The sequence below is a fragment of the Tachysurus vachellii genome, chromosome 1 (assembly GCF_030014155.1).
Source record: "Tachysurus vachellii isolate PV-2020 chromosome 1, HZAU_Pvac_v1, whole genome shotgun sequence".
In the NCBI taxonomy this organism is placed as follows: Eukaryota; Metazoa; Chordata; class Actinopteri; order Siluriformes; family Bagridae; genus Tachysurus; species Tachysurus vachellii.
In genome coordinates this window covers 33009621-33028552 of record NC_083460.1, presented here as the reverse complement: position 1 = coordinate 33028552, position 18932 = coordinate 33009621, and the positions used below count along the sequence as shown (strand labels likewise).

Here is an 18932-nt window from a genome sequence, read left to right as displayed (position 1 = left end):
TGAGTCGAGGTCTGAGTGATCAATAATCAGCTGTAAACATGATCGAGTTTTGTAGGTGATGATAATTGGAATCCAAATCAGTCATGCTGTGATGCTAGTTTGGATTCAGGGAAAGAAATTTCATGGCTGAATAATATTTATAGCCTTATTTCAAAATTTCACCATGTTTGTAGTTTTCTGAAATATTTGTCATTGTCTGAACTTGAAATATGTTTGCTTGTACCTAAAGCAGGAGCAAAGTTCTCATGTTGTGAAGTTAGGTTTCAGCTTCCATTCTGACTGTAGCACACAGGACCATCACAGACATTTTGACAGCCAGGATCTGATAACAAACTGAATCGATTAGGCTGAATTTTGCTATGACTCATAGCTATTCAACAACCTGAATAAACGGTGACATTCTTCATGTGAGCATTTAACACTGCATTTGTTATAATATATTTCCAGCCATTTCGGTAAAATATAGTTATAGTTTATTCAATTTTAGATGTCAAAGTATGTTATAGAGGGAAAAACAATTTTGGCCAAAACCAGACTTTTCTATTCTTTTGGCTTTATTCCCAGGCTACCACGCAAATAGAAAGCCAGCAATGTATTTAAACTTTTGTTCTAGATTATAAGAAAAGATGAAACAACTAAATGCAACCACCTTACTTCTGGAAAATATTAGTATAATAGCTAGTTTATATATTAACTAGCAGAATTACTGCCCAACTAAGTTTATAGATAGGTGTAAAAAACAACCCCAACCCCCAGACACAGTACCCAACACTGAGTAAGGCTTTTGTATCTAGTTGACTTCTGTATGCTTTCATTCATTTTGCCATGTATACAGTATTTGCATTCCATACTGGTCTCTGGCTCTTTCCATGCATTGGTTCTTTACCTACTGTGCACAACTGTATCTATTTCTGTATCTTAATTTGATTATATTGTCTAATTTATGTCTCTCTGTTTCTGACTGTAAATCATGCGCTCCTGGACCATTATTTCTCAATCCTGCACCTGTTTCGTTTATGGAACTTCTTTCTTTGGCTTTACCTACATGTGTATTGACCTTCACTTGATACCATTATGACAATGCTTGGGTTGCAGTTCATTATGAAAATATAAGGTTTACACAATCGTTTCCCTTCTAGCCCACACATTACAAGTTGATAATACAAAATTTTTGTCAGCAAGAATGCATTATACCATCTCACAGTTAATTTTCCCTGTAATCTGAAGCATCAAAGTTGCATAAAATTCCATTGATTACAAAATAAATGGTCCTGCAATTCTCAGGTAAAATCAAGTCAAGAAGTCGAGAAGCTTTTATTGTCATTTCAATTATATATAGCTGATGCAATACACAGTTTCTCAAGGACCATGGTGCAACAAAAACTACATAAAGACAAAAAAACAACATGGAGCTAAGTCCTAGCCACATAAAGTGCAACATGTGCAACAGTGCGAGACAAAGACAATACACTACAAGACAAATACACAAAGTACACAAAATAGCTCTGACCAGTGTGCAACAATTGAAACTTATACAAACTTATGAAATAACAGCAGTTAAATGTATTGAAATGTGGTGTGGAGCAGAATTCTTCTATATTTGAATTCACTCCTGAATACAAAGTTCTCTTTAATTAGACAACAACCATTTAAAGTGTTTATAGAACATACACAAATAATTTAAGAAATCCTATCATGTTAGCCCATCTGTTACCTTCTAATGGGGAAACATTGCAGCCAGGTCCGGATGTAGGATATAATTTAACACACTTATTGACGGAAGACAAAAACATAACAAGGCAAAATAAACACTTACATCAGACAGCCTTATCCAGAGCAACTTACATTATCAAATTTCTTTTTATACAGCTGAGCAATTGAGGGTTAAGGGCCTTGCTCAGGGGCCCAACAGTGACAGCTTGGTGGACCTGGGATCGAACTCACAACATACCCACATAAACACGCATGACAAGAACAGGACGCATAACAATGACGAATAAAAGAGATACACAAGGGCAGGTATTTATAAGGCAACATATTAGACATAACAAGCAACAGGTGGGAAAAGACACGTGACCTCAACAACCAGAATTTCTGCTAGCACCCCCTCCGGTGGCCTGGTAGAGAATTGTACCAGAAGTTTCTGACACCAGGTTACATAGTTGGTATGCTCACATTTAAATACAGTGTATGCAATGACAGTATTAGCACATACAGGCAAGCTTCACCACTTCATACATCACCATTACACCATTTTCACACTGAGTTTTTGATTAGTTTTTGCTTTGGGTTTATTTTTATTTACTGTACAATTAGATCTATCACCTATTTGTCATAGAGTAAACACCTATAGTAAATGCAATATATTATTCTATTTTTTTTAACCCTACTGTTCAAATAACTGCCTGTGGTTTTATCTCATTCTGAGCAATATTATTGTTACGTCTACTTAGTAACTTGGTCCTGCAGCAGGTTTGTTCTTATGGATTTTATTAACTTTATTGATGAAAAATGCATTCTTGGAAAACTGCCTTGTTTTACCTGGTCTGAATACATCCCTTGTTCACATCATTTGTTAAGCTCAGTTGTACTGTCTGAAACACGGCTTAAAGTGATGGGCAGTTTGTGTGGATAACAGATGCGTGTGTTTGTCTCTTTTAATACAATTCAATACAATACAATTCAGTTCTATTTAAATTTTTCACATCTTTACCAGCATAATACCACCATAAAACAGCTTTGTACGGCACTAAAAGAAGTTATACATGAAACATGAAACATTTTAAGCAACTTATGTAAAAACATATTAAACGGTTTCCCTGTATGAAGTGTATTGTAGATATTCACATTGAGGTGGAAAAAAATATGTCAATCCATCAGTCTTTGAATTTGCTGTTACACTGCGACATAATATTTTCATCAAAATATTCAAAATAACTTCTAAACATATCTTCTCAAAATAGACATTCATTTTATTTCACTTTTTTGTCCTCATTTTGTGCTTTCAGCTCTTTGTGAGCTTTGCTTTTTATTAGGGGTAACTAAATGCAAATAAACTATGCCATACATACAGTATGATCTGCACTTTAAATGTAATTGCAGTTTATCAAAATACACACATGAACAAAATCAGTATTATAGAAACATTTGGAAGAAATCGTTTTCTCTAGGAAATATTTATACACTTTACTAAAAAACTGATAAATATGGCTCAGTGTGTCTAAATCTTCAAAATGTAGAGCAATGAATATGTTATTTTTATACACGTCTGTGTGTAAAAATAGTAAAAGTAATGATTTCTCGGCACATTTCACTAGCACTTAGGGCAAGTCCAGATGTTGCTTGCTAAAGACCACTCTAGCCGTCTCATCCTTCTCTCTAGCTTTCTGCAACCCGAATAGGCAACGTTCCAAAAGGACCCCGTGGTAAAACCACATGTCACACTCGATCAGTTTTATATAAGCAGGATTCAGGGAGTGCACGTGGCAATTTGTACATCTGCGCTCTGTCATGACGGCCACTAACGCGTGCACCAATCCAGGCCTGCTGAGAGCGCGTGAAACTAGTCCCGCCTCGGGAGAAAACTGTGTTTGAAATGTGAAGGCGAGTGGGGAATTTTATAATAAGGCCCCATTTTGCAGCTTTCAAGCTGTTTCTCTGGTGGCAGGTGGAACTTCTTAGTGGACACAGAGGAAACAAAATAATCTTTTGTGTGTGTGCTGGGAAAAAATATTTTATGTCATGGAAACCTCAAAAAGATTTTCATTTCAATTCAGCTAGATAATGTTTATCCGAGTATTTCTAGCTTAATTACGGAGAACCGTTCAAGTAAAATGGGACCAAAACTTTTTCCTTATCCAAAGTAAATCACATAGTAGGGACATAAGTCTAATTTTGGCTCTTTAATACTGCACTGGAGCAATCAGTGTAATGTAACAAGTAATGGAAATTGTTTGTAATCCAAATTCTGCATTCAATCTTTCAGCAAATCACTTTTTTAAGTATGTAATGACCCCAATTCATAGTCGTTTTGATTCCTTTTTGTTTGGTAAAATTGGGTAAAAACATTAAGGAAAATCCACTGATAAAATTATAAACATAGGAATTGTCTTTGCATCAAAAAAGCTGTTTAATCTAAAACTCTCATCTGTTCAGTTCACTTCTGAAATGTGTAACACAAGGACGAGCCTTGAAAGCAGATATTTTGTCATTCCTTGCCATATTAATAAATCTTAGTTAATTAACATCTAATAATGTCATACTAGTCATTATTTCATCATCTGCTGGCAAACAAGCATTTGTGAAATTAGCATGTGAAAAGTCTAGTTTCTATCAACATAGATATGATAGAATTCTAAGATATGAAGGTAGATTAGTATGCTGAGCTCTTTGAGAGAGCATAGTATCACCTGTTTCTTCCTGCTCGTTTGGTATATGTGGGTATTGCCTTTCACTTCCTTCAACCCCTCAGATCTTCTCTAAAAGATTCTTCAGCTCTCATGAGACATTCCCAAGGATTTACCAAATAGAAAGTTACAGTATAAGCTTCCTAAAGTGTCACAGACATAAGTAAATGGATGCTCCCAGAAAAAAACGTGTTACAGTGTTACACACATCCTCTCTGGCAGCTTAAACGGTGACTCAAGAGCCCAGAGAAGGCGTGCAAGATACATGGAAACAGTGTATTAAAAATAGATCAAGGGACTCATGCAGAAGAGGGCAAAGTGAACATTAGCTGGTAGTTGATGGGATAAAGTACATCTTAAGTAGTGTCTGAGAATGAATGGAATTTTAATTGAGGACAATTAGAAACTGCACATAACATCACAAAGCTCACACTTACACATTCAAGCTTAGCGATTCGTCACAGCCTGATCTAACATACAGTATAAAGCACTAAAAAGTTAAATGGGGAAAAAACAGCAAAGACATAATCAGTGTCAGAAGTCTGCTAGAGGAGAACATTCTAAAGTTCTTGGTTTGCAGTGGTTCAGAAGAATCCACTTTAAGACAGGTGGGTTTAGTGCTGCTTAACATATTTATATCAACTGTCCCTGCACCCATCAAATTTTACTATATCACCTACTGAAGAGCCTAAACTCGTAACCTTAATACTGAGCGGTGCTGACATTGAAAATGTAGACTTATTGAAAGGTAAACTATGAATCACAGCATGAACTGAGAAATGCAATTTGTAATCTATTGCAGAGTACGTCAAACAATAAAAGCAAGTATACTATAAGGAAAAACTTTCAATCCTGTTTATGCCATAAAGAGATTTGTCAAAGTGAATGAGCGTCTGGCCCACAAAAAGAAAAAAAAGGAAGTGTAACCAAAAACAGCACCATTCCTTACTGGGAGAGGAAAGACAAGTGGAAAGTTGTTTGTCCAGCTTTATTATTTCTTCAGGTCTTAAGAACAGGGTCTTTTATTTATAATTGCAGAAAGGAAGAGTAAGAACTAAAATGGGACGTCTACTTACTTCTGTTATAAGGTGCCATTATTTTACGTCCTAGTTAAATAGATAGTCATGACTGGATATCACAAAGTTTTCACAAATGTTTACATTTCATGCCTCACAACATAATCCCTATATGAAATAGTAGCTCCTGCCAGCTATACTAACTGAATTCTAATAAAGCCTGTCAATCGAGGTTCACACCTCACATAAGATATGAAATTTTTACAAACTAACTGGACTTTCATTTCTTGTGCAAATGCAGTTAGTGGTGCAATATTTAACAGAGGAGAGATACTGATTAAGGCCTCAAGGAGACAAAGTTTACGAGAGACTTATGTCTAGATTAAAAAGCAGAAATTAATATTAACATCATGTATTAGAAATTCATTTTCATATTATATTAAGGACTTGTTGTCTCAGTTGTACTGTCTTTCAAATGTATGCTATGTAGAAATTTCTGTGTTTCAAATGTATGACTATAAGTTGTTTAATCCCCACTGCTACCTGCTTAAGCTAGTAGTGATGCTCAAAAAAGTGTGCATACAGACCCTTTTATAAAATGATATAAGACAACTGAAGTGAGGAACAACTGTTAATGACACAAGTAGAGTGGCCTTTGCCTGCAACAGTCTGATACAGCATCATCCAACCCCATATAACTGTCGATAAAGGAGAAGACTAATGTTTCAAATATCTATGAAAAGTCAAATATGAAATTGGTTGCAGCAATTTTAGCCAAAGCACTAAAGTCATGGATAATGTCACTGTGGATCACTCATCACCATTCTATGAGCCAAGAAGAATTCTTTTTTCAACATTACAGCTCATTTTAGATGATTAGGTAGCAGTTTTCTGCTCCGTTCATGAGTCCTCAGTGACATGGAGCAGGCTATTCCTCAAATTTGTGCTATACATTACTTGGTTCCCTTTACGCTGACATGTTTTATTCTCTGCCACAATACATCAAAATGTCTCACTGACAGAGCCAAGAGCAGCTAAACCTGCCAGTTGTGGATCCTTTAACCACTCTTTTTATAAATGCCCACTGTCACCATGCCACAAACCACAAAAGCCATGCCTGTGATATTAGCCTTCACGCGCCACACGCTGCTTCAAATTGTTACTTGTCTTCCATTACCCATCAGTTCACAACCACAACTTCCCCTTCAACACTCTACCAAAAATTAATCAGCACACTCCCAACTTCCAAAAATGTACCCAGCCTACACTCAGACCAAGGGCGTTTAGTTTTTTCTTCTATCTCATGATCCATTTCAGCATTATCCCCTGCTCGTGTTATGTGGAAACACTGGCACTAGTGTGATAGAAAGAGCCAAGAAGGCACAGCTGGCGAGGATCAAAAATGCATTGCAGGCAGTAGAGCACGTTAGACACACTGAAGAAGTCTGTGGGAGAGAGACTATTCTGAATACCCTCGTATGCATATGTGTCTCACGCAGCACAAAGAGCCTGACAGAGAAGGTGTCAGAGGGAAACATATGCTTTGTCTATTAGTTTAAGCTCCTGCTGGTGTAAGAAATATATAATATATACAGCCCTGTATATGGTGCTGTAGAACCATGATGGACATTTCAATATTTCAGATAGATGACAGATGATAGATGATAGATGACTTCCTGTCATTAGTAAGTTTATGGATTTTTTGGTCATTTTTTCCCACTAATTTCCCTTCGGACTAACTGAATCCAAAGTAGCAGGAATAATTTGGCATGTTTAAAGAAGGAGGTCCCTGAGATTGGCTACTGGGGAACAATAATGGGGAAATGGGGAAAAAGCTGTGAGACATGGGAACTGGTTTACATTTCTGATATCAGCAGTGTGAATTAAGAATTAATTTGCACATACTATCCATTCAAGCTAATTCTGCCATTTATGTAAAGATAAAAGTTTCCAGGGCCAGCCTGAACATTTTAGACCATTGTTTTGTGTGAAAACAAGGTACATTAAAAAAAACAGTAATAGAAACTGGAACATTAAAAAAACTGGAAGAGTCAAAAATTTGTGATCCAAACATGTAAGTCAAACAGGCAAAGATTAATCTGGGACAAAATAACAATATCCAAGAGAGACAAGTAATACTTATCTTTATTATTGTCCCAAATTTGCAAAACTGCACATTTGCAAGTAATGCTGTGTAGATTAACTATAATAATTATATCTGAATTTATAAAAATGATCAAGTTCAAACATTTCCATCTATTTAACCCCTTTCCGAAAGTGGGTATATGATTTTGAAATGGAAAATATGTGGAATATATTTTGTTACTACCATATGATATGTTGGATATCACTTACATCCACTGCCCACTGTTTAGTTTTTAACGTTTATTGTATTGCGGCCAAGTAGGTACTTTTTTTTAGGGGCAAAACCCAGAAAGTCCTCAGATGATGGATAAGCCTGCTAAGTAAACATCGAAATAATTTACAGTCGAATTCATTGAAATTGTTCCACAAGGGGACATAAATGGAAGTATTAGTTACAATGCAAATCCTCTGTAAGCACACACAACACAAAGACACTTATGTTAAACACACTCACACACTCAAACACAGGAGAATATGCTCTGGAGTATGTGTCATAACAGTAAGAGCATCATCACCATGCCACCAAGTCTCTCAGGCAACAGCTCACTTAAAGGTCAATATATTACACACTCACCCTAAATCAACCCTGGACAGGCTCTCAGCACATGCAGATCCCTCCAACAACTGGGCCGGGAACAACGTCCAATATGGGAATGAAGCAAAGCAAGGTTTCCATAACAGACCCCAAAACAGCTACGGCAGGGGCACACAGCATCCGTGCATTAATAGCCATCATGGCAGAGTCGTATAACGGCCAGAAAAGTCTGGCATACTTGGACTTGCCTAATAGAGAGGGCTAAATGAGGCCGGGTGGCCTCAATTCCCCTTTAAACCCTGAAGGCGGTAGGAAAATTTCTCTAGCCTTATAGAACTCCTTCCTCAAAGGAAGATCCGCTCATTCCAGACTTATACGCTCTTAACGGCAAGTGTCAGGTATTAGATTTTGTTATTTCAAGAAAATATATCTAAATTCTGCAGCCTAGTTATAACCAGAATGAAGTTTGGTTTATTTAATTTTTTATTTTATTTTTTTATTAAAATGATTTATTATAATTCAGCAATATCACACAGGCAAAAGTGCTGTTACAGTGAATATTCAGATCAAGCAGGAAAACTGCCATAGACAATCAGGTCAATGCCAATATTCAGTACAACAGCACAACTGTGAGAATGATAATTCTTTTATAGAATAGTTAGATTAATCAGAAATGAAAACTGAGTGACTGACATTTCAATTATGTGCAATTATCATTTCTTCCGTCTCTCTTGTCCATCCTTACACACATCAAACTACAGATATCATTATAGTGCATATTTTAAATAAGTACACAGTTTTATTCACCAGAAATAACTGCCTTTAGCATTAGCACAGTCCTGCGGTTTTAAAGATAATATGCCAGAAACAAAGTGAACAAATATAACCTCACTGTGGTAGAAACAAACCTCTCCAGGTGATGTCATGTATATATATAAATTCTTTTTAATGTTGTCAGCAGTGTATTCTATTTTAGGTCAGAATGAGCCACCGGATACCTGCATGGAGTTTTATAATGAGGATAATGGTTCTAACGTGCATATTAAATCTTGCCAGATTTTTTTTAACCTTGTGTCATTGTACCATATTCCTCTCACTGGAAATGTAAAATTAACATAAAGTCATCAGTCTGGGTTTAAATGAACTGTCCTCAGTTGTTGCTCAGTGAACCTTTTACTTCCTAGTATTTGAATCTTACTATGCTGAAGCCACAAAAAAAAAAAATAATTTCATCATATTTTTCATATTATTTCACATTATGTTGTTTACACTTACATTTATTTGTAAGGATTTTCTCATGCAAGTATTTTGCAAACCAGTCAAACCTTTGACTTTATGAAGTCAATTACTTTCATCATTATACTGTACACAGAAACTAATGCTTACCTGATCATCGTAGCGATACGTGAGATACTGCTCTCCTGTTGTGTCCTCCAGAAAGCTTCCTTGTGGCGACAGAGCAAACTCAGGCAAGAAGTATGCACTCTGAGACTGACTTGATTCTGCCTGTAGAACAAATCAAAGCCAGATTGATGCATCTGTTTTTTTACAGGTATAACACATCAACTTTTAATGTTTCTCTGCACCTGGTTTCACTAATCAGCCCTTTATCAAGCCCCTTATACTGAAAATGTATTACAAAATACACTACTCACAAACACACACACTGCTATCAGATACACGTCTCTTGCCCATTTTTTCAACAAATCTCTCCATATAGGAGCAGTATGTAGGTAAATTACTGACCGCCTCACATAATTCAGCATCAGTTAATTCAGTTGATTTTTACTCAATCAGTAAAAAGGACATTTATTTGACTATCACTGGGTAGATAATATACATCTCAATGAGCACCAAACCAAATGAAAATCTCCTGATTTGCAGTGCTCTTTTGTCAGAAACACTAATTAAGAGCTGGCAAACAATTAAAACAAAAAGTAAAAATTTGTTTAACAAAAAAAAAGTACAAATATACTTAATATTATATACTGTTATCAGTGCCATGTACACAAACCATGCCACTAACATACGCACAAAAAAATAAATAAATAAATAAATAATGATCTCTAAGGGGGTCATTTTATTTTTCAATTATCTATAATTATCTATAATTAGCTATCTAGTTAAACACTTATATCTGATAACCAGAATATTCTTTGGAAATTTGGGGTAAAATACCCCAAATCAGATACCTTATTAGATATGTTAAAATGGCAACTTGTTAAACATTAAAATATTGAGAATGTTAATGAGCTCAAGGTTTGAGCCCCAAACACTGATAAATAAAGGATTAATGCACTTTTTCACATTTTGCAATTAAATTATTCCAATCATTAGTAATCAAATTACTACTTAAATTCAAACTGTATCCAAGCCAGTAAGTGACGACTGTATTAAAACTAATAGGCATTAAAAGCTAAGGTTCTGTGCCAGTGGAGTAGGTTGTGGGTTAAAATCCTATAAACTGTGCTTAGATTGGGTTGAATTTCCTTTAATGTGCAAGTTGTTTTAAATAAAAGTGTCTGCTAAATCAAGAAAGAAACAGGAAGTGCATTTATGAGGTTAGACAGAATGCAGTAAACATGACACAGCATCATGAAAGTTTATACTCGTACTGTATTTGGATTATAAAATGCTTGATGATACATAACTTGATTCAAGGACACAGAAAATCAATTGTCTGTGTAAGTTTCTTTAACCCGATACCAGCACTACACCATAATACACATGTATTTATGCCCTCTCTGTATTATACAATACTGTACTGCTCCTCCGTTCATGCTTTAGAAAGGACAAAATGGAGTATTAATCTGCTTCACTTGGCTGAATCGGATGGAGTTCTACAGTCTCTTAAATCATTATTCTATTGCTCTAAACTTCATCAGGGAACCGCAATATGTGGCTCAAAAATGATTTAGGAAATCATTCACCACAGCACCTGCTTAGCAACCAGATCTCCACCAGCCTAAACAAACATTCGCATTTATTAAGTCGTGCAAAAACCCTCTTTTGCTCAATGGGTCACCTCGAATAGATTCAGTGCTCAAGTAAAAACAATCCCAGAGCCATGCAATCATGCCAAAGAGGAAATTCTGCCTTACGGAAAAGTCTTTACTCACAAAAGCTTTGTGTCAACGCTTGATAAAAGCATGAGTACTCTATCATGGTGACAATATTCAAGCACAATGAACCCACTGTATTTAATTCACAGTAAGATGGGGATTAGCCAAACAAGCAAGCCACACACTTATAAACAATCTGTGATGGTTTCGGGGTTACGGAATTATGGAGGAATCTTTTGAAGGACACAAAAAGTGTATTCTCTCAGCATTTGAGAAGAAAACATTTTTGCAAATGAAAATCTGGCATCACACAGTCAGTTGCTGTGCATAAGGATAGAGACTGTGTTAAGAGAAACAGTGCCTAGGAATATATTTAAAGCAGATATGTGGCTGCTGACTTTTAAAGGCACTTGCTTTCATCAGTGACAGTCAGTTCTATTCTGTCAGGCCTACTTTAACAGCCTGCTGAATGTCTGTGTGTGTGAGTGTGTGTGAGAGAGAGAGAGAGAGAGAGAGAGAGAGAGAGAGAGAGAGAGAGAGAGAGATTGAGCCTCCTCTGTAGATGACACCTCTGTGGATGACAAGATTATTGTGTGTGTGCGTGTGTGTGTGTGTGTGTGTGTGTGTGTGTGTGTGTGTGTGTGTGTGTGTGTGTGTGTTCATGTGCCTCATTCTTTTGAGAACTCTTGCTTAGATCTTATGGACCTACTTTCTCTTTCACACACACATACACACACCTGCTTTTTTCCCCTGGACCGTCCCTCAGCCTAAACAAGTCTACTCAATGACCTCTTGCTCCAAAACTCCCTTAAGTACCTCACCATCTGTCTGTACACACACACACACACACACACACACACACACAAAGTGATCCAGAACGAGGACTTTGAGGAAAGCAAGTTTCCTCACCTATTAATCCTCTGTGAGCTATACAGGAGCCAGGCAGCCCACACAGAGCCATGATAACATGATAAACAAAGAGACAACAAACTGCAAAAAGGTTAAAACATGCTAGTGTAGAATCATTTGATTGATTAATCTAGTATGGCATAGAGATTGTGTCTTCAGTTAAGAAATCTTCTGAAAAAAAAAAATAGCCAAAGGCAATAGAATGTTCATGCAATTACGTAATTAATTATTTAGGATTTTCAAGGAATTTTTATAAGGATAAAAAGGAGGTGTTTGTGTACCTTCCTCACAGACCAGAGCATTCTCATGAATCCAAAAAACACACACAGAAGTCAAAAACCAAGAGACACGGCAACAACATCTAGGATACAAGGATTTAAAAAAAATATATGACACTTGGAAACACAGCACGAGGAGAGCTCCTGAAACCAAGGAAACACAAAAACACAGCTTAGAACTGTAATATTAAACAGGCAAGACTTGCCAGCACCACAAGACACACACACACACACACACACACACACACACACACACACACACACACACACACCAATTAATAAGACAAAATAACAGGCTACTGGTTGTACTGTATTATACAGTATGTTCTATATTTTCAGAACAACAATGGATTTATACAAACAAGAGTTGATAAACGAATTAAACTGTACACTTTTTTTTGAATAGTTAATGGTTCTTTGCTTCTTTAAGTGGTTGTGAAACAGTGTTGTAGTGTTTCACATAAAATCTTTAAGGATTCCCCAAAGAAAGATTTTTGGGGTTTTAGATCATTTTTTGTGTAGTTACGCTTGATTATTAGCCCAGGACAGAAATCTTGTCTGTGCATTAGCAACCTTGTCTTTTTTATATTGTTTGTAGTTGTTCTGTTCTGTTCATATTAAATCGCTCTGGAAATGCTGTTAAACCCAACTGTGCATGGAGAAGAAAAATAATCCTATGCTGATGGGTGCCAAAAATGTGGCTGTGCAGGAAAAAAAACATTTGAACCAGCTAGATAGATTAGCTTTACTATTTTACTGAAACTTTATTAGTTGAAACTGAAGAATTTGTGATACATCCGAATGGATCTGGGTGTGTCTTAAGTATGATTAGAATGAAATTATAGACGATGGACAAAGCTTATTATTTCAAATTATTTCAAATAAGAAACAAAGGGGATGGGATTTTTGTCATGTTTTTAACCAGGTTGCTGCATCTCTTTGCATCTAGCCTTAAAACGATATCATGTTCTGATGTGAAAACAATGGAACTTATTTTTTCCAAGCATGCACAGAAACAAAAGTTAGAATTCTATGTGCAACAACATCCAGTCTATAATAAAATTAGCAGTTTATCACGTGTGTGTATAAAAATATTGATAAATTCTACATTCTAATTAGCTGAGCATGATTCATTTACAGTATACACAGTTTAAGAAATCCACATATTGCCACACATATTCTCTCCCCAGTTTGGTCACCTGGTCAAACTCACCAGTCAGCCCTACTGTATCTTATGGTATCTTATACCGAACAGGGAGGGTGATGGTTAACACACATTTCCTCAAAAAACCATAAAGTCAGCCAGTGGAATATTTCCCAAATCCTGCTCAGGCCGCATTAAACACTCAGAGGGAAGTGCTATCTACCCTCTTCAACATAAATATATTTCAGAAAACTGTAGATCTAATGCTGCTGTGATTGACAGGGGACAGAGAGTATGACATCTTTCCCACCCAGAGACCACAGCCAATTCTGACAGTGTCATCACTGGAATACAGTATGAACTCAGGATCCCTGGTCAGCAAAACACATGCTTTACTGTTGGGCCAGACTTCACAGTTACGTGGGTAAAATAAATTGGCCTAATTATATTTGTGAAAGCTGCAATGGTGTGAAAATCCCTCCTCATTATTGTCTTTTTTCTGGCTGTAGATGGAATTGCACTGCAATGTAATGTCTTGCAGCTTGCAGGATGTGAATACGGGTAAGATATACTGTATCATTATTCAGCTCGTACTTGTTTGGGAAATGTCAGACCTGTCAATAATTTCTCATTAAAATGTCACTAAAAACTGTAGAAACTTTAGCGAGCATGGAGATGCTGTAGAAGGGTTTTATAGTTGACCTCTCTAAAAGTTGCTGGCAGAGACTACAAATAAAATTGCAATGGATGCAAATAAAGAAATAAATGAGCCACTCGTAGCGCACTTTTTAGATTATTTTACTATACATACTATCCGTCTGGAGGCAACAGGTGGTGTGTATGAAAAGAAATAAATGCTGCCATTTTTAAGGACTTGACAATATGGGAGTGGGATGGGAGCTTTTTCATTTGACTGCAATTATGCTTTTCTGCCACTACAGCTTTTTGTATACACAAGGTTAGGAGTAGTTCTAAATACCCGTATCCTCATACACAAATTCTGAGCATAGTTGTTAAAAAAGACACAAAACTATACATACACGTGTCTTAATAAAAGAGACCCAAGATCTGCCAGAATGTAGTAAACAGGAAACTAAAACCATGGAAGGTAAACAGAAGGCTAGACGTGACTGATGATTTTCACCTTAATTTCTAGACCAAAACTTTTATGCATTTCACTTTAGTTTTCCTTTCCTTCAGGAATTCAGGCTTGATGATCACTTTATCCTCAATCAAGCTTGTACCATGCTGTGTTGATACCAGATAGAATCAGATGCAGTGAACCAGTTGTATTTAGCCCGGCATTGCACAAACTCATTACACAAGGTTACTGGCATTTACAACAGCAAGCACAGGTGCATCTATTTTATACCCTTCCATGCTCTAAGTTTCAGCAAACTCTCGATTAGGAAACTATGGTCGCATTGTCTGCGTCAAGCTGCAGAGCCAAGCGCTGAGTCGACATCCATGGCACGAATCCTTGTTGTGAAGATGAGATGTGAAAGGCTCTGCTTTGCCCAGAAGAATGTCTCGATTCTTTTAGAAGGAGCTACGCCCAATAAAATCAAGACAGTCCTGGCAGCTCTCAGGCCTTATGTAACCTAGCATGCTTTTCTTTTCACCAGCTACAGCCGCTGAGTCAGTTAGGAGTTCTTAAAGTACAGAAAGACTACGATTAACATGGACAGTATAGAGAGAGCATGAGAATTTATGTCATCAGTTGTCAAAAACGAATAAAAATCTTACTCAGCTGATCCTTATTATTTAAGAATACATAATTTAAAACAGACAAATCCATTGTTCAGCTGTGTGAGAAATCGTCCTACAAAAATCTAATATATCTGAACATGCTAGTGCTTCATATTTTCAAATTGTAGACACTCTGTAGATACGAGATGGTCTCAGTTGTTGTCTACTGTAAACGCAACCTAATATTGACTTAATGAGTACATGACTCCTGGACAATATTCTGACTTCCGGACTATAAATACTAGCTCTCCCCAAGGTTGTGTTCTTTCTCCTCTGATTTTCTCCCTATATAAAAACAGCTGCACCTTCAATCACCAGTCCATCAAACTTTTGATGTTTGTCTACCTGGGAACCATCATCACCCAGAACCTCAAGTCGGAGCTGAACATAAACTCTCTGGTTAAAAAAGAACTGCAGCAATTGTACTTCCTGGGGCAGCTAAAGTAGTTCAACCTACCAAAGCCAATAATGGTGCACTTCCACACCTCCATTATTAAGTCTATACTCACCTCCTCCATCACCATTTGGTACGCTGCAACTGCCAATACAGAAGCAGAATGCAGAATGCCATTCGCTCCGTCTGGAAGGTGATCGGCTACAATCTACCAACTCTTCAAGATCTGTACACTTCTAGGACCCTGATGTGGGCACTTAAGATTGTGGCTGACCCTACTCATCCTGGACACAATCTCTTTGAGACACTCCCCTCCGGCAGAAGGCTTTGGTCCATAAAGTCTAAAACTTCAAGCCAAAATAATAGTCTTTAATCTTTCCATTCGCAACTGGCCTCATCAACGATATCCAGGACCCAGCATGTTCTTTTATTCACCACCTTGGACTTTAACAAACAACCCCACCCACTGTTCATATGCATTACATTAGCACTCACCTTCCTTCCTCAAATTGTGAGCATTTGCACTGGTCCACGTTTGTATATTCTGCACTAATGTACAGTTAACCTTTCAGTTGTAATGTATGTATCATTTTTAATTAAACAATTGCACTGGCCATTTTGCACAACCTGCATTAATGTACAGTGAGTATTGCTTTTTTATTTCCCTCTAATTTGTATTTTGTAAATCTTTATGCATATACACATCTTTTTTATACCCGTTTCTTATATTTATGTTGCTTCTTTATTATTACTATGCACCAACACACCAAGACATTTCTGTACATGTTAACCCTGCAATACCTGGCAATAAACCTGAATCTGATTCTGAAGTCTTATATTCCATAATGTTTACGGTGCATATGGACGTACTGTTTGGAACCATAAAGGACATGAAAATCTCAAAGTGCATCTCAAGCTTCCCCAAAACCTCCACTGGGTACTGTACAATGCTATACCAAGATCTGTCCAAAAACAAAGCTTCATCTCACTAGCATGAGGGACTTGCTCTGTTTTATTTGCTATTCATATGACAGCCATGCTTTTAAAATTAATTTACCTTTCTGAAATCCAGAAAAGGAAGTGAAAACATGAAGAAAAATTAGAGAGAAAGTGGTAAGTGGTAGATAACCTAAAAAAAAAACATAAAATAATGTAACACTCAATAAATCCAATATATCTGACAAGTAAGTGGCTAGCTGGGAGCTGATCCTCAAAATTAACATAAAACATAACATAAAAATGAACTATTTCTATGTATATTAAATTATATCTAGATTTTTATATATTAAATTATATTTCTTTTGTAGAATTCATGATTTTGCGCTTGAAAATTTGTCTTGAAAGCCTTGGCTTTTAAAATACAGAGTTTAAAAGCCAGCGGTTTACAAAAAGTGTCAGATAATTGTGGATTATCAAATTGAGAAGCACATCTAGCATGCAGAATAATAACGCATAAATTAAATATGTAATATATATATAATAAATATGTAATATATATATTTACTCAGTGAAACATGAGTACATGAGTACAGCTATTATAGACAGCAATCGTCACTGTCGTCACTGGTAGTAAATTAAAAGAGGACACTTGTGCTTGCAATTTCACCAGTTCACAAAAAAAAAAAAAATTCAAAATTTTCAAATTATTAAAAAAGCGGTAGCAAGATCAAGCATTTTTGGCAATCACAAAAAAAAAAACAACCCTGCAAAATCCTGGAGGGACTGCTTTATAAAGGCATCTAGGTAACCTAATGGCCATAAAGAGGAAAAAATGCAACATTCCCTAAAATTACCTCTGACTGCAGGTCCACAGTAGTGTAGTTCTGCTAATTCTATGCAAAAACATCAACCTTGCTATTTTGAAACCTGGTTACTCATTTAAGTGAAAATTCGGCTATTATAAGCAAAGAAAATGTGCAGAAAAAATAAGATGTAAGAGATGGGGTTTAACACTTTTTATACAGTTTTTTTTTAATGCTGAAATTGATGTGCTAGGGCCAAAGGGTAAGACAACCATAAAACCAGCCATAAATCATGAACCAACTTTTAAAGACACCTTTTCTTTTGGTACAGTATAAGGCATGTTCTGGGAAACACTGTGAGCTTCAAATCTTACAGGATGAAATCACACATGGACTGTGTTAATTATATTAATTAGGGTGGCCAACCTTTACATTTTATAGACATTTACATGTCTATATTCATGTTTCACTTATATTTGTCTTCACTGACTTGTTTTATCCATAGCACGAGCAGTTTTCTGTCAATGGAACCAAACAGTGGTAGCTCATGGTATACGTGCTCTCAGTTCCCACCAAAAGTTCTTGAATACATCTGTTTATTTTATGTAATTGGTACATATCTTTTGGTAAAATTAGTTTAAATAATTAAATAATATTTGCAATTTATCAACTTATTAATTAGACAGCTTTTTTCAAGTAAAAGATCTTCAAGTAATTTTTGAAAACTGGAATGATCTGACACCTGTTTGTTTACTTATCTGATTTGCAATTTTGGTCATTTTAGTGATAGCGTTAGAGGTGATGTTTATTGTTCTGCTTATCAGTGTGATCCAGGTTTGTTCAGAAAATGAACTAAAACATTCATCAAGAGGCAATTAGGATATTTCTGACCATTGATATGTTTCATTCATGTTGCACCATTTACACTATTGTATTTGTATCTGCCCCATGAGCTTTGTATAATTCTATAGCATCCTCCCATTGGTGGATTTTAGACAAGTCTCACAGTATAGTTCACACTGAAATTTTATCATTGACTGTCTTTGGTTGCAGTGCATTTAAAGCCAGTTAGCGTTATCCCATTGTGGATTTTATGTATCTAGTGTATTATGTGTTTACAATAGCAAAATCAGAGCGAAATTCAGAAAGTGTAAAATCTTTAAGATCTTTAAGAAGCTACACTTGATAACTTTAAGGAACTTTACAATTAATACGATGCATGTGTGTTTTAAAAATAAATATATAAATAAATCAAGGTTCTCTGCATTGCTGTGGCCACTTGTCCTTGGCTATTCCTTTGGCTATTAGGCTAATAAATACACTGTGTGTATTTGCATCTTGTATCCAGGTCATTATAGATGATATCATTTTGAGAAGATCTCATCCTGCCTCACCATAAATAACCCCTATTAAAGCTATTCTTTCAGACATGACAGGAGGTAGCATAAATCAGTTCTAAATACAGCACCTTCTGCAACTTTCCAATGATAAAGAACTTAATAGTTTATTAAACAGTTACACACATCTTATGCAGCAAAAGCATGTTCAATAG

General features: G+C 36.2%; 2 protein-coding genes across 3 annotated transcripts in view; both read right to left on the bottom strand.

Annotated features, from left to right (window-relative positions):
• efl1 (elongation factor like GTPase 1) overlaps positions 1 to 18932 on the bottom strand; it is a 292867-nt gene that overhangs the window by 254251 nt on the left and 19684 nt on the right. The gene's annotated exons all lie outside the window — the stretch shown is intronic.
• adamtsl3 (ADAMTS-like 3) overlaps positions 1 to 18932 on the bottom strand; it is a 169629-nt gene that overhangs the window by 132011 nt on the left and 18686 nt on the right. For both annotated transcript variants that reach the window (XM_060883894.1, XM_060883901.1), the window contains exon 3: positions 9489 to 9608. In XM_060883894.1, the coding sequence (XP_060739877.1) occupies positions 9489 to 9608 (120 nt within the window). The remainder of the gene's footprint in view (positions 1 to 9488; positions 9609 to 18932) is intronic.